Source organism: Lytechinus pictus, chromosome 2, assembly GCF_037042905.1.
Source record: "Lytechinus pictus isolate F3 Inbred chromosome 2, Lp3.0, whole genome shotgun sequence".
Taxonomy (NCBI): domain Eukaryota; kingdom Metazoa; phylum Echinodermata; class Echinoidea; order Temnopleuroida; family Toxopneustidae; genus Lytechinus; species Lytechinus pictus.
The window spans coordinates 26,170,364-26,190,071 of record NC_087246.1 but is presented as its reverse complement, the minus strand read 5'-3'; the positions used below and the strand labels follow the sequence as shown (position 1 = coordinate 26,190,071).

At 35.4% G+C, this 19,708-nt stretch overlaps 1 protein-coding gene across 2 annotated transcripts in view; it reads left to right on the top strand.

Moving 5' to 3' along the window:
* LOC129282238 (uncharacterized) overlaps positions 1-19,708 on the top strand; it is a 69,668-nt gene that overhangs the window by 32,666 nt on the left and 17,294 nt on the right. For both annotated transcript variants that reach the window (XM_064114361.1, XM_064114358.1), the window contains 18 exons: positions 134-280; positions 1,254-1,337; positions 1,874-2,020; positions 3,190-3,336; positions 4,257-4,415; positions 5,222-5,317; positions 6,285-6,419; positions 7,625-7,708; positions 8,450-8,533; positions 9,442-9,525; positions 10,029-10,124; positions 14,692-14,775; positions 15,102-15,353; positions 15,906-16,010; positions 16,452-16,514; positions 17,161-17,403; positions 17,801-18,043; positions 18,824-19,054. In XM_064114361.1, coding sequence (XP_063970431.1) covers positions 134-280; positions 1,254-1,337; positions 1,874-2,020; positions 3,190-3,336; positions 4,257-4,415; positions 5,222-5,317; positions 6,285-6,419; positions 7,625-7,708; positions 8,450-8,533; positions 9,442-9,525; positions 10,029-10,124; positions 14,692-14,775; positions 15,102-15,353; positions 15,906-16,010; positions 16,452-16,514; positions 17,161-17,403; positions 17,801-18,043; positions 18,824-19,054 — 2,484 coding nt within the window. The remainder of the gene's footprint in view (positions 1-133; positions 281-1,253; positions 1,338-1,873; positions 2,021-3,189; positions 3,337-4,256; positions 4,416-5,221; positions 5,318-6,284; positions 6,420-7,624; positions 7,709-8,449; positions 8,534-9,441; positions 9,526-10,028; positions 10,125-14,691; positions 14,776-15,101; positions 15,354-15,905; positions 16,011-16,451; positions 16,515-17,160; positions 17,404-17,800; positions 18,044-18,823; positions 19,055-19,708) is intronic.

The window sequence follows — 19,708 nt, the reverse complement described above, 5'->3', positions numbered from 1 at the left end:
ATAAGATCACACTCCCTTCTCTAAATACATGCATAACTCTGAATGACATCTTTTTATACCAAAATTTGCTATGAATATGATTTTGTACAACAAGTGAAACTTATGCAAAATGTTATTATGATTCTGCATGTAGGTTGCTGAAAGACACGATGCTATTCTCAAACTGAAGAGTGACCTAGGGGAGTTGGAGGTCACGCACAGAGATAGCATGATCCAAATGCAGCATAGGGGAGAGGTCATCACACAGCTGAGGGACGAGGTGGAGCGATTAAAGTCACTGGTATGAATATTCATCTGTCAAATGTAATTTATTCCTTAGGCAAAAGTCTGTGCTGCGATTTTTTTTGGAGGAATCCCACTATAAGGATTGCTATGCGTCTTTTCATTGCATTCTTGCAGTCCCCATTGTTTGGTGACAGCACGGACCTACTGTAGATCCATGGTGACAGTGATGATTTGTGATGAAATTTGCTTGCAGGTGGGTGTTTCATAAAGCTGTTCGTAAGATACAAATGACTTTATGCACGACTGGTGATCCTTTTTCATGTCAAGTGATATATCCATATATAATTGATTTATAACCTAAGAACAGGTTCCAGTCATGCGTTAAGTCGTTCGTAACTTTAAGAACAGCTTTATGAAACACCCACCAGGATCTCTGCAGGGAGGACACAGCTCTGACCTTTAATAATTAGCAAATTACATTGATGATGGATGATTTAATTTTCAGAAATGATATTGAAAATAAAGTGTACAGCATCAATAATCGAGGGCAGATAGATCCAGACTTTATATCATTGGGAGCATATTATACTCTGATGTTCTTTCCAAACAGTATGTTACTCAAAGAAATGGATAGATTTCTTCATGACTTTTTGGCAGCAAAAAAATGGAGAAAAAAATAGAAGAGAGAAAGAGACATTTGCTTTAAAAAGTGAGGGGGTTGGAACTTGTGGGCAAAAGAGAGGGCGCAATGCACATTTTGGGGAGGGGCACATAGGTAATTAGGATGAAAACTTACATGAGCCCTACCAATAGATGTTAAAATCATGTTATGCAGTTTTATTAAACCTCTTCTACTTCTCGCAGTATAGCTTCAGGCCATTGAAATTCCAAACTAGAGCTGATATTCTATCAATTACAATTTCATTAGAATTTTATTCTATATTGTTTTAGCCCATGACATTCTTGAGTATCTAGTTTACACTTATCAATCTCTTTTGCTGATGCTAACATTTGTGGTCAATTTGCAGTTTGAAGAAAGTCGTCATAAAGTGAAGAGAGCAAATGAGAAAATCAAAACTCTTGAACAGCAGAGAAACTCTCTTCAAGAAATGGTAAGATTACATACCTACACTATAAATTCAGATGACATACATAACATAATTTGAATACTCTTATAGATAGAAGCAGGGGTTTTCATGTGTAGCTTTTATTAGTTATCACAGTGAAATAACTGAATGGATTTATAAAGATGATTGGAATTCCATACTATTTTGTTTTTCCTATGGGGGTGCTTTTACTTAGAAATAACACTTTGACTACTGAATACTCTAATTTTCATAAATTTCAACTTACCAACTATGAAAATAAAGTTAGAATATAATTAACTAGTAGATGCTGATATAACACCTACTTTACAGAAGTCTACAAAGCACTCCTTAATAATTACAGTGTTCATTATAAATCTTGCAATATCTCCTTGTAAAATAGAAAAAGTAGTATGATTATTATTTGAATGGAATTGAATACAATGGAACATATACAAACTGCTTAATAAATTTTGGTGATTTGTATTCTTTGACAGTGTGAGAGACTGATTCTCATTGACAATCCATTAATTGGTGTTTTAATATACATTGTCTCTTTACAGGTGAACAGGCTGAATGAAGAACGTGATACAGAGCATAATGAGATAATACGCAGTCAAGCAGACCTTTCTGAAAATCAACAGCGTTTTCAAGGATTACAGATTGAACTAGGCACACTCAGAGATAGACTATCAGAGAGCCAGTCTCAGGTAGTAGATTTTATTTATTCACTCTTAAAGCTAAATGAACGTAGTTGCAGTATAACACTGATTTCGTGAGAAAGTCTGTAAAACCAAGGTCAAGTATTGATATATCATCGTTGATCTAGATCTGGTACAGTTACATAAACTGAACTTTGTGAAATCATAATATCTAGCTAAAAAACGATCACACTGAAGATGGCCAACACAGATAGGCACACGTGGGACAGTGTATTATTATTGCTGGAATAAAGACCCGACGGAAGTGACCGAATCCGCGCCTATTTTGCTTATTTCTCAGCAATTACACAATTTCTTCCAGAATCCTTTGGCACATATTTTTTATTCATACAAATAGACACTTTGGTGATCATTATATTAAATTCTGTAAAAAGTCATTTTGAGATCATTCCCACAACTGAAATTTATCTTTAATCATAAATACCAGTTGTGGTTATGATTCTAAAATGAGAATCCAAAGAATCCAATAAAATCAATGTATGTTATAATATATAAACAAAAAAAAACATGTTCTGGAAGAGAATATGTGATTGCTGAGAAAGGAGTCAAATAAGCAGGGTGTTCCAGCCAAATGTAGTTACTTTTCCATGTACTAGTAATATAAAAAAACAATATTAATTAACTGTCCCACGTGTGCCTTTCTGTGTTGGTGATCTTCAGTGTGATTGTTTTTCAGCTTCATGATTTCACAGAGTTAGGTTTATGTAAATGAACACATGGGGCCGTTTCATAAAGCTGTTTGTAAGTTAAGAGCGACTTTAAGAACAACTGGTGATCCTTTCTTTTGGTAAAATGGTATACACCAAAATTTTCATTGGCGATGGTCTAGCACATAAGAAAGGTTCACCAGTCGCTCTTATCTTATGAACAGCTTTATGAAACACCCCACAGATCTAGATCTACCATGATATCATGACAATTAACCTTAATATTAAAGACTTACTCATGAAAGTATTCTGCAACTACTTTAGTTTTGCTGAAATGGTTAGATGATAAAAGCTTGAATTGTTCTGTTTCTGAATAGAGAACCTGCATTTGAAGTCTCCTAAGACATGTTTGGTGCTGTCAAACTTTAGGATGTTGCTGATAAACTTAGGCTTAAGTATATATCACTCGACAATGTTAGATTGTTTGCTTGTCATTGTTTGTGATTGCAGGTCTCCAACAGAGAAGAGACTATTGACCGATTGCAGAAGCAGCACAGGGATGCTTCGGATACGATGACAAAGAAAGAAGCAGCGCTGCAGAAACTTGAGGTCCAACTCTTGGCTGCAAGAGAAGAGAAAAGGAGATCACAAGAAGAGGTAGCAAATCATTCATTTTGCATTCACCGTTTTTCAATGTTCTGGGAAACTTTTCAAGTGGAAAATTATCTTCTGACTCACTCAGTCAAGATGGTTTAACACTTGTACAATCACAGTATCTTTTCTATCAGCGTAGCAAATTTATGAGGGTTACAAGGCAATTTCACTCTCACACAAATCGCCCCTAAAATTTCCCCAAATTGCATGCTTTGGGGTGACCATTCTTTCTCTAGTCTCCACAAGATTTGTTACAAACGGTATTGAAGATTATTTAGAAAATCAACATGCTAACTAGGGCAGAATAATGTCTGCATTTACTGCATAATTGCTTGATGGTGACAGGCAATTTCACTCTCACACAAATCGCCCCTAAAATTTCCCCAAATTGCATGCTTTGGGGTGACCATTCTTTCTATAGTCTCCACAAGATTTGTTACAAGCGGTATTCAAGATTATTTAGAAAATCAACATGCTAACTAGGGCAGAATAATGTCTGCATTTACTGCATAATTGCTTGTTGCCTCTAAAAAGTAGCCCATAAAATGAAATAATTAGCCCCCAAAGGTCTGCAATTACCCCAATGTGGAAAAAAAAGATAGCCCCTAAAAATGAAAATTATTTCCTTCCCTTTTTCTATAATCTTATTCATCATGTACATGTAATCTTGCATAAGTTGACCTTCTATACATGCAAGTCAAACATATTTGTCCAAGTCGAAGCAATTTTGACCAGATTATGCAAAATATGTGTTATATGCCTCTTCTATTAAGTTCAATTTCGACTTGTAGTCGATACCTGTATTTGTATCATCTTATCTTTTGTATGATAATGTTGTCTTTTGTGTTATGATCTTATATTTTGATATGATTACATTTTCTTTGTATGATCATTTTGTTCTGTGTATTATGGCATCTTTATAGCTTACAAGGAAGGAGTCCTCTTTTTCTCAGCTCGAATCGGACTTGAATACAACCAGACAGCAATACAAGGACGCAGTGGAAGAGAATGGTAGATTAGCTGCTCGTATCCAAGCAATGCATATCACGTCACAGAGCGAACATGATGTTCTTTCTAATGAGGTGAGACAAGGGGGTGTTTCCACGGAGCATCTTGTCAGCGATTTTCACTGATAAATTTTCTATGAGCCAATCAGATGTCATGATTTCAGTAGCTTATAACAAAAGTTAGTGATAACCACTGCCTGTTTGTTTCATGAAATATTACCAAGTTACAAAACAGCAGTAGTACAACCTTGATCAATTAATCAAGTAAATACATATTTATTATGTCTTTTTTATGGAACTTGGGTATTATATATAATTTTGGACTGATTTTGTATTATTTACAAAAAAAGTAGAGATGCATTACTTTTCAGACAGTCATGTAATTAAGGCCAGACTTTGGCACATGGACTAGTCTAATCTTACACCTTAGGGAAAACATTGTTTTTTTTCTATCTGAATAAAAAAGGTCTTTGGTACCAGCCCTTTACAATACTTGCATGTTTATTCATGGTTAAAAATAGTTTCACAGCTACAGCAAGGTATCTTTTTATATGTATGATTTTACACTGTGTTATAATACGATACTAACCTAAAAATGATTCACAAATAAAGGATTTTTATCTCATGAATAAAATTATTTTTGGCTATGTTATACCTATTTTTTGAACTTTTGCAAAGATTTGAGCTGTGAACCTAATGCAGTCCATAGTTTTTGCTTTTGAAGATAATGGGAAAAAACACATGACAGTTCATGAAAATGAAAAAAAAATGGCATCTTGATTTTCTATTGCTGTTAAAAGGGATGATTTGTGAAAGGTAGTGACTTGTTTTCACAGAATACAAGATGGAAGAGAGTATTTCTAAATTGTATTTTTTACCAGGTGTCTAAGAAAGATGAAGAAATCCAAAGATCCAAGGCTGAACAAGCTGCTCTTCATGAACAGCTTCATAAGACTGAAGAGAGACTATCATCACAGGTAAAATTAAATCACACAGAAACACCCTTTATTTCCATCATTAATGACAATCATGATTGATTTTTCTATAGTACCATTTTTTATCATATCAAGCGCTCAATGTGCTTGCTCAAGAAGAAAATCAATTTTGCCTTTATTACGTTACAAAATGTTTGCTAGGGAAAATCCCTCAGAGGAATATGATTGGGTTTTTATTAATTTCAATAAGAATGAATAGTTGTGATATGTTGTACAATCAAGGCATTTTGCTAGGGAAAATCCCTCAGGGGAATATGATTGGGTTTCTATTCAGTTCAAATAAGAATGAATAGTTGTCGTGATATGTTGTATAATTAAGGCATTTTTAGTATCGAACAGAGACGTGTGTTCCACAACTTTGCATCTGTTTAAATTGACAGCATCAAACTCTTTGAATCATGTCTCAAAACTCACCCTTTTGTAGCACTTGTGTTGTGATTGAATTAATTGGATGAGCCTGTGCCTATGAATATTTTTAACAGAAATACAAAACAATATGAATATTATGCAAAGTTATATATCATAGAACTATGTCCAATACCAGAAATGTCAAAATTTCTTATTTGTACTCTATATCACAATTTTGTTAGCATTTAAAAATATACAGAAGCATTGCACAGATATATTAAGATAAATGGCATACTGCATGTTCAAATATAATATCTGATTGCGCACCTTGTCACAGGTGTGCCTTGCATTCAAGTAATACAGATGGGCAATTCCATAAAATGATAAACCTTTTTGTACATCCGACCCCCATTTTTCTCAAATCTTAATTCACTTCATAAACTTACCAAGTCATGGTAAATTAGAGAACATTACAGACTGTCAAAAAAACAAAAAATCAGAGACAAAAAATTTCATGAAGGTCCCACATATAGTGGGTCGGACGTACATATTTTATGGAATTCCCAAGATGTGACCATAATGTCCAAATGATCTTTTCTAGGAGTTATCCCTGGAACAGATGAGGCACAAACTACAGAGCAGTTCATCAGAATTAAAGATGAAAGATGATACCATTGAGAGTCTAGAGAGGGAACTTTATGATGCCAAGTCAATGCATAGCACAGTCAGAGAGGAGGTGAGTGTACTTACACCTAGGCCATCTTACACATGAGATACAATCAATTGTAGAGTTGTGCGTAACTAGTGAACAATGTAAAGCAAAATCGATCCAATTGATTGCAAGTATTAATCAATTGCAGATATTGATTGTATGTTTTTATGCTATATTGCTCTGATTCTTCTGAACTATGTTTGTGCCCAGCCTTTGAATTGACACAGGAATACAAACTGAGCAATCTACTGTATGTCACATGTATTACACTTGTTACTTGTTTTCTTAACTCTTTATCATGTGTGTTATGAAACCCCCAAATTGCTAGATTATGTTTAAAGGTGGTGAAGCCGACCGTAAAATGTTGGTGATAAAATTTTAAAAAATCAAGAATGATTTAAATCCAAACAAGCAAATTTGGGTGTGTTAAGAATGTTCAGTATAGCCTTATGGTTCCTAACAAGAAATTTAGACCATTCAAATCAAACGTAGGTCCAAAAATGAAGTATTTGGGGGCATTGCAAGAAGAGTCGAGTTGCAATTCGGTGGTTTCACAATACAGTGTGCCACCTATATAGGTTGTAGCGGACAGGCTGGAATTCGCCATGCCCCATGGGAAAAGTCGACATCGAAATCAAAAGTGGCATGCGATTATGCTGCGCTGGCTGGTGCAGCTTGGCTGGCTTGCATTTGCTGTCGACCAGGGTCCGTGAGGTGCCATGAAAATACTTTTTAGTTCGTCGACCCTCATTCACTGAAAAACAGCCTGGTCTGCTATTTTTAAAAGGCAGACTAGGCAGTGCAGTGGATGGTAAACACACATACACAGTCACATTACAGTAGATCTACACTAGCACCGTGCGCTGCCTGCACCTGCGATGTCGACCCCAAAGTAGGAAATTGGCCTGTCTGCTGCACCGGTATTAAAGTGGTGCATATTGTGAATCCAATGAATTGAATTCATAAGGATATGCACTTGATTTTGGAACTTGCATTTGATTTGGAATTGATCATGTTTCTCGCAACACCTTATTAGAGCATAAATGAGATCAGTACAACTAAATAGGCACCATTTCTTCTTTATTTAATGTGAAGTTTTACTCTTTATTTAGCCAGCCAAAATTGATGACAGTAGTCAACTGTACCAGGGGGAAAATTTACAGTCCTGTTAATGTTTATCATTGTGATGTATGAATGTTGTAATGGTAAATTTTCTTTTCTTCTGAAAGGTTGAAAGATTGGAGAACACCTTACATGAGATCAACTGTGATTACCAATCACTTCAGAACAAAGAAGAATCTCTCTCACAAACTGTAAGTTTGATTTGGTAAAACTTCCTATTTTTTAACCATTAATGTTCCTATTGGTGGAATTTAAGTTGAATTGTTAAATAAATGGTTTTGTCTCCCCTGCATAGCAGAGCAAGACTATAGGCGCTGCTTTTCCGATGGCGGCGGCATCAACATTGAAATCTTAACCGAAAGGTTAAGTTTTTTTAAATTACATCATAATGTATATTAAGAATTGTGTCGTTCTTGAAATGTATTTTCTTTAGGTTTTCATTGTTGTGCTTCATAGTATTCAAGGATTTCTTCCGTGGAGTTACATGTTATAAAAAGGCAAATAGAGCTAAAATCTATACTGGTATGTGAGATCTTCAAAAATAAAATGCTTACCATAACATGAATAACTCACCATCTTTGAGTGACCTACATGGAGGCAGAGATGTTAATTGTTCCATTTTTGCAGTATTTTTTTTTCACCGTTATTAATGGAAATACTGGAGGTTTAATTCATAATATCCTCCATATCATATTGTACACACCTCTACTGCATGAAAACTGAGCAGGGAGATGTTACATTATAAAAATAGAGACATTTTACTAATCTTGAACAAAGTTGAGACTTACTAACCCTCACCCTTTACTTTGTCTTCATTACGATGAATATTGATGTATCTTTATGTACACGATGAATATTGTACATATAATTTGTTTTATTGCAACAAAATTAAAAAAACTTGTTTGCCAATAAATTATTCATCATTACTACAGATAAGACTGAAGGATGACCTGATTTCCGAACTGAAGAATGATACAGAGACCATGCATCAACAGCACCGGGATCTATTATCAAAGGTAACACAGCATTGGATGTTTCTCTTTATGTTAATATCATGTGTCTTCGCCCAGTGTCAGCATAATGTTTTTAGGGTTGTTCCTCTGTCTTTCTTTTTGTTCACGCGATAACTGAAGAACCATTTTACCAAGTGATTCCAACCCTGGGGCCATGTATGCATATTGGAATGATGATGACTGTATTAGATGTCTGGGTCCTGATATCATAGGTCAAAGGTTACAGAGGTCATTATATACATTAAATGGCTTATTTGTGCGATGAAGGAAGACCCTTTTGACAGATCAACATCAAACTTACAAAAGTTGATTCACTTGACATCAAGAAAAAATTCTGTGTCAGGGGCAACTATTATTCTGTTCATCAACAATAATATTTTTCATTTAATTGAATGGTAAATTACTGGGCTCTTTAGCAATTTATGAGGCCTATAGTATTTTGACATCTGGGGGCAAATCATGCATTTTCTCATTGATTTTTTGTTGTTGCTTTGCTTCATTTTGAGATATCATTATCCTTGTGTATTAAAGAAGAAAAGATAGTCTGTAGGAATATTTGCCTTTGTATAAACACCTTCTATAACCCACCGTTCATGTAATAACCCTTTCCTATTTGTGTCAATACTGCTTTCTATTTTGTAAATGAGTTCTAAATCATGTTTTCTCACCTTGGTAAGTGATGTCTATTTTGATTATTACAGTTTACTTTTATTTCATGTTTGAACTTGAATAATATTTTTTTTCCTCTCTTTTTTTATTGGCTCCCCATAATGATTTACATTTCTTTGCATTATGGTTAAATCTAACTCTCTTCATTTTTTTTCATACTCTATTTTTTGTATATCCTACATTTGTAATATTTCTTTTTCTATTGTTGTTGTAATAAATGATTTGATATGGTATTTCTATAGATGTCTGAACGAGATAATGCCATCCAAAGACTGAGTGCAGATAATACCAAATTTAAATCCAAGCATCAGAGTAAAGCATCTGAGGTAAGACTTGAATATTATATCATGAGTGTCACTAAAAAGGTTTACTCCAAAAGCGATAGTGGATTATCTACTGTGGGGGGTTAAGACAATACTCAATTCATCTCTCCCTAATTTTCCCTCATATGGATGAGTCAATAAAGTAGATGAAGATGGTGGTGGTGGTGGTGATGATGGTGATGATGATGATGATTATGATGACTATGGTGATAAAGATGATGATGATGATGATTATGATGATGATAGTGATGATGATGATGATGAAGATAATGATGATGATGATGATGGTGATGATGATGATGACGATGATGATGGTGGTGGTGATGATGGTGAGGATGATGATGGTAATGATGATGGTGATGATGATGATGGTGATGGTGATGATGATGATAATGATGATGACAATGATGATAATGATGGTGATGATGATTATAATGATAGTGATAATGATGATAATGATGATGCTGACAATGATAATAACATACTTCCTGAATTTGATTGTTTAGATCCAGCGTCAATCTGAGATGATGAAGAAGCTTGAAGATTCACTGACCAAGTCACAGTTAGACATGGAGAATCTGAGAAGAAAACATCAAGAGGAAGTAAGTCTGTTCTCTTATTTTGAAATCAACTTCACCTAATTGATCTGTATTCCTCTCTTCAATTAATCCTTTCACCATTTCTTATATTCAGCATCCTCTTTTTTGTTGGTAATGCATTCATCATTTTTTTCTATGCAAGTGGTAATTTTTGTAAGTATTTCGTTATTATCTGGAGATTTTCAGAAAATTAATTCTGACAAAATTAGGTATGTATAATATCAGTGGGCAACTATATTTATTTTTGTCATTTAATGACTACAGATATGAGGAAACAGAACAGTTTCTATTATTTTTCTTCAGAGTTGCAGTAGTTTTTTATATATTTTTTTTTTTACATATATGTGATGATCAAAGTTGGTCCTATGGTATGAATCATCTACATATACTAACATACACACAAAAAAATCCACATCTCTGTGCAATATCCCAAGTTATGTTTATTATCTTATACTTAGTCATTATAAAAAATAAAACCTTGGATGATGACTGCAGAGAGATGTATTGGAAGTGCAATCATACTCAACTTAGGCAACATGTTTCTTTAACTTATCAACTTGTATGGAGTGAAGTAGAAAAGCATGTTTTTGTAAACCTCAAGTTCTCTATTTTCCTATCAGATACATTATGATAAATATTTTAATATTTCTGTTTGCATTTATTCTTTCAAATATTAATGAGTAGCATTTCTTTTCCCTTCACTTTCCATATGCTCTCAATTGGATGCTCTATCTGCTTTCTACAACAAACCTATTTATTTCATCCCCTTCAACTTCACTGAATGAACACGATTGTTGCTATGATTGTTCCTTGGTTAAATGGTTAAATTACATTTCACATCATTGTTGCCTGTTCTTTTGAATGATTTCACATGTGGTTGTCGATGAATTCATGTCTGGATTGGTCTTGTGTGTATAATGATTGCCTTTTTTCTTTGCTTCATGTGTCAATGATATGGGAACATCTCAATGCTGGCTACCATTGTTGTATTGGGAAATGCATGGATGGCAAATGATTAATTTGATATCACATATTGGGGTATTGTTTTCTTCATCCTGTTGTTGCATGTGAATGATGTAGTTTGTTCATAGTTTGTTGGTAGTACGTTGTCGCGTTGTCCTGGTAACCAGTGTTCTTCGCCTTCTGGTAGAGGAGCTTGATTCTAGCTTTACAACTCTGTGCAGCACTGAAAGCTCTCAGCATGTATCAAGATAGGATAACGGCGGGGATGCGTCTTTTGATTCCAAAGGATTCATGCATAGAAATCAGAGAACAAAAGATGAAGAAACAAAAATGAAAAGAAGTATCCGAAGAATGACATAAATCACTGAATGTCCATGAACATTACTGAAAAAACCCAATATTACATATAATACCGATGATATGAACACTTCTTGTCTCTGTTGTGGCAGTCATAATAGTTGATTGATATTTAACTTGATGTACATGTATAAGCTGTTATTTTTAGTTAGAAAGTGCGTGTATGTCGATAAAAAAAGAAGATAGCATACAACACAAGTAATTTCACAAAAAGATGAGTAAGTTTCAATATTGAGTAGATTTCTTTCAGAGGTATATTGGAAATATTGACTGGAATAAGATCATGTTGTATTTATCTTTGACTTATCTAAAAGTGATCAATGTTTCTGGTGTTCCTCTTAAGCCCCATAAGCCCAGTCAGTGCGACGCAATTGCATTAACTCTCTATAAATTCAGCTTTAATATTATGCAGGTATTATGTCCATTTTGTAATGTTATCCTTTGCCTGCAGCCATAAAAGCATAAAAAACTGCAGAGTCTATTATATAGTACCAGTACTTCAATTCTATACAGTGCCTTTATATTTTCATATATTTTCTCTAGCCTACTGAGAGCAAAAATATTAATTACAAGGATTGTTGATACTATATTGATATAAAATTAAATCTTAGACTTTATTTAAGATGTTTGTTACTGCCTCCTATTTTAATATGAATACATATTTCTTTTGTGGCTGGTCTAGTATTCCAGATTATGATTTTGTGGAAATGATAATAATATCTAAATTTTCAAGATATATTTTTTTTTGGGATTGTAATCTGATGTATATTCCTCCTGCTCTGCATGTATTCTCAAATGATATAAATACTATTGAGCTAAGATTAAAAAGCCCATAATTTTTGTATTAGAGTACTTATATTTGTTTATTGAGTATTGTATTTTGAGTGCAAATGTAAATATCATTGTTTGAATCCTTCTGTCAGGCATTTCATAGTAAAGCATTTCTTCACATTTGGGGACCATCTTAGGTTTGATTCTCAATTCCCAGTCATTTTTTGTCTACATTGATTGACACATTCTCTTTGTTTACCACTTAACTCTTTGCCAGCAATGTGCATTACTTCTCCCAAAGACATTGAAGATATTGCCTTTTGATGTATTTTATACATTTTTTAAAATTAATTTGTAAAATGAAAACAGGCTGTAATGTTTTACATATCATATGATAAATAAAATGAAAGAATATCAAATTACTTGATTAATGATCCTGTTTAGCTTTGACTGTCATTTGTGTTCAATATCCTAATATCAAACCTGACTGTCCACCGGTGCCTCCCCGATGAGATATCGATTTGGCCTTAGTCAAACCGAGCTGTCCACCGGTGCCTCCCAGATGAGATATCAATTTGGCCTTAGTCAAACCGGGCTGTCCACCGGTGCTAGAGGAAAGGAGAGGGGAATACTATACTTCATTCTATTATAATTTATTATAGAGTTGAGATTGATTGAGATTTACACTTGAATCGTTATTGGCTGCTGAATCTGGCATATATGGAGCTGTAGAGTATGTTTGCATATCTGGGGCCTGTCTTAAATAGAGTTACAATTGATCCAATCAATCGTAACTGAATGGATATCCATCAGTGTCATAAATTTTTCTACAGGAAATTTGCACAATGTCCTTTGTAAACAAAGAGAAGCACAGTGAAATTTTAAGAAAACAATGCATGAATATACATTATAGCTAGAAAATATTTTGAACAAACATGCATAATAGATGTTGACTTTGCTGGCTTTCCATAGTTGCGATTGATCGGATCAATCGCAACTCTTTGTAAGACGGGCCCCAGGTATTCCACCACCTTGTTGCATTCATTGCACTTTAATTCTGGTGCTTTTGTGTGAAATGAAACAGTATTTGCAAGATGCAATATTCTGTCATTGTGATTTTCTTCACCTGTAGTAATATTTGGTGCATGCTTAGAAGAGCACAGAGTTAGCCTAGATCAGGTTCTAGATCTACTGTCGTTTGAAGTCCAGGGCCCCATCTTACAAAGAGTTTAGGTTGATCCGATCACACTCAAGTATATGGAAATCCATCAATATCATATTTTTTAAAAGGAAATTTGCTCAATGTCCTTTAAAACAAAGAGAAGCATACTGAACTGTCAAAAAAACAGTGAATGTATTGAATATACATCATTTCTAGAAAATATTTTGAACAAACATGTAATTGTAGATGTTGAAGTTGCTGGCTGTCCATAGTTGCAATTGATCTGATCAATCGCGACTCTAAATCTGCAGTTTTATGCACATATTATTCAATAAATACAGCTTTTAAATGATCAGTCATTCATAATTTGCATTTGCATTTGACTTTTTTTTGGTGACATGGCCCAGGTAGCACTTATGCTCAGTATTTTGAGTCAAAGGATTCTTTCTGGATTCATTTGGTTGTTTGTATCTTAACGTTATATTGAGGAAGTCTTGTGGTCTTGGAAGTGGTTCCATGAAATTTGCTCTGGCGTAAAATTGCTGCGATGGAAAATATGCATGTTAAGCAAAACATAGAGTCCAAAACTAAGTAAACCCTAATGCTTATCTTTACATTATTCTGAACCAAAAACTCTATTACAATCCTAACTCTAACCCCATGCCTTCTGGGATATTAAGACCTAGGAGCAAATGTTGCAGGAGCATGTGTTGTGTCACCTATGAAGTTGATATTTATGGTATGGTGCATGTGTATCATTGCTTGCTCTATTCTATTGGTAGATATGTATACAATGATCAAATAATCTCTGTTGGCTTGCATCCAGTTTTGATAAAAGATCACTACTGTATCATCTTGCACACAAAGAGAGATTCTGTAAAGTTCTCTCCATCAGTCAGTCGGTCAGCAATTCAATTTTTATTTTAATCTGGCTTTGTTTTCTCTTTAGAAAATGCTGTAATGTCATATCTGCTATGATGTTATGGAAACTTAACTGCACACAAATGACTTGACTCTTTCTAGTCCTTGGTTTTATAATAAGTTTGTATTTTCATTATTCTCTTTTGAAACCAGGCTCTTCCACCATTAATTCATAGATGCTAAAGCAAGAGAATAAAGTAAAAAAAAACAGTGGTCAGTAGTATTAAAATGATTTAGGAATGTCTCATTGGAAAAATCTCACTAAATGCATGTGAATATTATATAGCATTGTGTTAGTGTATATATGGTATCACTGACCTGCTTGCATTATCTGCATGTGATTGTTGCTCATGTTTGTCCATGCATGCATGTTTTTCATTCCTCTCTCCTTACCAGGCAACAAGACAAGAGGAAGAGATAGCTCACCTTCAACGAGAACTCACAGAAGCTCAGCAACAGTATGCATCATGCTGTGAAGAGGTTGGTTGAATAATAGGATGTTTTATGATCTTTATTGTGAATAATAATTTTTACCTATTGTGTATTTAGTTCCTTTTTTCAATGCACAAATTTTATTATTTTTCCTGACAAATGGGAAAATGCTAGTATGATATGAAGGAAGTTATGAATACTTGTATACTCCTAAATTTCCCAAATATAATTTTTTATATGTGTATATGAGCAATGATATATGGTTAATTATCTTGAATCTTGACCAACAATACATGGATAATTATTATTGTAACAGATGCTGTATGTACCTCTTTAGATTGTTCCTATTGTTTGATTATTGTTCTTTATAATAGTTAATGAAAGCTGAAAACCAACTAGAACTTGCCAAGTCTGATGCCGCCCGTCTGGGCATGCAAGCAAGACACGATGCTGATGAGCTCTTGAAGCTGGCCGAGAGAGTTCAACGACAGGAGCTGGATCTCTCTGTCACCCTGGAGAAACACCGGACCTGTCAAGCAGAGCTGGCCTCCAGAGATCAGAGTCTCCTGAGGCTCCAGGCGGAGCTGGATACGGTTCAGCAGCAGTATCAAGGCAGCGAAGAGGAGGTGAGGAGTATGGAGATGATGGGGAATGTTGAATTTTGTCTTTAAATCCATGTCCTGTCATATAAATCAGATGGAAATACTCATACAGTTATGTAGGGAGTGTGGCAATGGCTATTGAAGCTGTGTGTAGAAATCGGATGTGGCTCTCAAACTTTAAAGAAAGAAAATGGAAGATGCTCTTAGCATCTTAAGATTTACTTTGCATGTACATGTACATGGTCAGAAGAAAAAAAAATCAGTCTGAATCATATTAAACATGATCTTTTGTATTTAATATGAAATGATTGGTTATTGATTTAGTGAACAATCATTTTATCTTTTTTTTTTCTAATTGTAGATGTATTAGAGTTGCTTTGATGGTGTGGAGTGTTATACTCCTCATATTGCTGAATTGAATATTTTATATGTCATGGCATTGTCACCCTGAAAGTGGATATAATGCTGACTCTATCTTTCAAAATACTGTATATAGAACAATGATCATCATGCTGCAGCCAATGGCCCAAATGTGTATGTGAAATATTTTGCAAACGTTGTACTTTTCGTTCACAGACAAAATCATTGCAAGAGGAACTCCATCAGCAGCAAGCAAGTTTTAAGAATCTTCAGAATGATTGTCATAATCTCAAGGACCAGATAGAAGAGAAAGACAGGAAGGTGAGGCATCCTTCTTGACATTCAATGCTGTTATAAGCTACTGAAATCATCGTACCTGATTGGTTGACAACAATTTGTTGATAAAATATCACAGCTGAAATCACATCATGAAATACACCCCTGGAAATACCCCTTGGATGGAAACAAGCATGTTGGTCATGTTCAGGGTATGAACATGCAAAATGTACTACTTAAAAAAAAATTGATTAGGAAATTCAATACCTTTTTCTTAAATCTGCAACGAAACATTGGGTATCATATATCATAGCACAAGAATGTATACAAATTGCTCATGAAGTCATATGTCAGTTTGAACATCTTGATGAAAGACACCCAAGGGATGCTTATCAATGTGAAATCCTGGGTTAATGATATCGAGGCGGATGAAATACGGATTGATTCCAAATATTTTCATTTTCCCTGTCCCTTTATATATTTTAGTTGACATCAGACAACAAGCATATTGTCCAACTTGAAGAAGAGAGAGATCTAGGAAGAAAAGATGTAAGTAATGAATTTCTCAAACATCTGATGGTATCACTGTAACAATCTTTTGTTGAGATTTGTTTAGATAGGTTTGAAAGTTTGTGATTTACCCTCCTATGATAGGGTTAAGGCCTGGTCCCACTGGCCGACGGACACAAAATGTACTCATACCGGATACAGCGGACAAGCAAAATTTCTGGGTGGCTCCATCCGTTTTCATCCGCTCCAGACAATGGACAAAATGAGCGAACAATGAAATCACAATGGAACATGAAACATGAAACACGTATGCAAAGAGTACGCAACGGATACGTAATATTTTCCAACGTATGGCAATAATCTTTTCCGTTTTATATCCTCTCTGCATCTGTAAGTGCAGTGGGACCAAGCCTTTACTGATGATAATGATACTCCCTCCTGTCACTTCTTTCTCTCTTATGCATCCCTGTACAGACCAACCTCTTTCCTTCTTCAGCATATCTTTCTTTGTAATCCTTGGTCTTCCTTTTCATCCCTTTATGTTTGCTAACTTTAATTGATAATGGATGTACAGCAACATGTGAACTTAATAACTTTTAATTATTAGTAAGCATTATTTAGAAACATTTTAATATAATCAGCTTTGATTTACCCCCTTTTTCCTCCTTTCTGACTGCATTGACAGAACTTTTCACATCAAGCCAAGATCCAGAAACTAGAGACGTCTCTGAAGGTTCAGCAACAGCAGTACGAGGAAGAGATCCATAGCTCTAACCAGGAGCTGGGACGTCTGCGGAGGGAGCTTGAAGAGTCTGAAGGGAAAGCTGGAGAGGGCGACAGACTAGTAATCCAGTATAAACAGACTGTAGAAGGGCTCAAAGAAGATCTGGCCAGGACTCAACAGCTTCATAAGTCAGCCATGGATCAGGTAATGTCTTCTATTCTCAGAAACGTCTTGATCTTTGGCATATCCTCATTATCATGTCAATGTTACGTTTGAATTTCTAAAATGCATTCATAATGTAAAAGAGGGTGGAAACCAATTAAAGTCAGGCTACTTTTCATATTGTGTTCTGTAAAGCAGCAGATATTTCAAAAGGCTGTAAGAATATTTGATATGTGTACATCCTTGTTTCGTCAAGATAATTTATTCTTGAAGCATTGATGACATCTTTGAAAGAGATATCTCATATGATTTTGTTGTAGATTTTATAGAATGTAAATAGATGTGTCTGTATTTCTCATCTTGGAAGCTAGAAAAATAGTGAAAGCAGATGACATCGTTAAAATTTATCTCCATTCTCAATATCACATCATCTGGATAGGTTGCCCAGTGTAATCGCTCAGCAGAGAAACAGGAAGAGATCCTGGCCAACGTCAGACAGGAGCTAGCTGGGCTCCAGGATCAGCTCCAGCAGACGGAATACTCCAGGCAGGATCTCCAGGCGGAGCTCACTAACTACAAGGAAAGGCACTCCAGTCTGGTAGCTCAGCTTCAGAAGGTGGAGAACAGTTCAGCCTTAGCCTCACAGAAGATGGAGCAACAGATTAGTGAACTCAGTTACAAGGTAAATATGTGTACTGAAGAATAGAGATGAAAGAAGTTCTGAGGGAGACTTAAAAAACCCAGCCATGTTTGTCCCTCCCATGACATTCGATGCCAAATAGCGATAGACCGAAAGCTTGCTCTAAAGACCAATGTTACATTATTGCAACGAACAGTAGACCCTATAAAAACTGTTCACACCTTATTAACCAAAGACATCTATAAAATTGGTATCAACTGAAAGGATGACGATTGGACCTTTGTTCCATAATGACGGTTAAACTGGGTTTGTATGAAAATCCAGGGGGCCGTTTCATAAAGCTGTTCGTAAGTTAAGAACGACCGTTGATCCTTCCTGTGGTAAATGATGTTCACCATTATATGTTCATTGGTGATTATTTAGCGCATACGAAAGGTTCACCAGTCATTCTTAATTTACGAACAGCTTTATGAAACACCCACCAGGAAAGTCTACTAATTTAGTGGAGGTGCCATTGCAGAGTGGTCTAAGGTGCCTGACCAGACACGTGAAAGTCAGGGGTCCAATACCCGGCCACAGCACCTATGCCCATGAGCAAGTCATTTAATCAACAGTGTTCTTTTATCCTGCATTCAAATGAATAAAATTGCTATGCATATTTTTTGTAACAACGTATGCAGATAGTTTTTTTTTTCTTAAGGTCTACTAATTTAACCTATAGATTTTTGAATTGTATGATTTAAATTACCTCTGTACAGTGACCAAAAAGGTATCATGTTATTATGATACTACAATTATGTCATTCTAATTTTGTATCTGCAGTTGAAAGAGCGAGAGGAAGGTAGCGAGAAACTGAAGAAGGACATCTCAAACTTGGAGCAGCAGCTGAGAGAGACACAGACTGAGAAACACAACAGTGAGATGGTGATTGATTCATTGACTGAAGAATTGAAGAGAGTCCAGGCTGATTTCAGGAGCACCAAGGAGAAACTAGGACTGACTGAAGACGGGCTGCAGAGCATCAAGGCTAGACTCAATGAAAAGCAGCAAGAGGTAAATCTTAGTGTGAGAACATATAGCATAAATCCATTGGAAAAGATTTCCTTTCCAGATAATAATGATAATATGGTCAATTTGTATAGCGCAGCTACTATTATTCCGTATACTCTACTGCGCTTGATAATTGGTATCATATTATTACCCCGTCGCCATATAGGTGCTAAAGCAATTCAAGGAATAATTCCTCTGTGGTACCCATTCACCTCACCTGGGTCCAGTACAGCACAATGTGGGTAAATTTCTTGCTGAAGGAAAACATGCCATGGCTTGGATTCGAACCCACATCCCTCTGATTGAAAGACGCGAGTCGTAACCACGATGCCCCCAGAAAGATGAAAGGGATGGTATATAAGAGCTGTGAGATCGATGATGCTGTATGAGAGTGAGACATGGTGCTTGAGTGAAAATGAGATGGGGATATTTAGGACAGACAGCAATGATGAGAGCGTTATGTGCGCTGTGATGTTGATGGAATGGAAGAAGATGGAGGACTCGATGCCGATGTCGGGTATATAATTATTTGTCCCCATTTTCTAGTTCATATAAAATATTGTAATGCTATATAATTATAGCAGCTTGAGTGGTCGTGAAGTGGAGTCAGAATGGAGAAAATGAGGTTGGATGTCCATATGCAATTTCTGTATCATG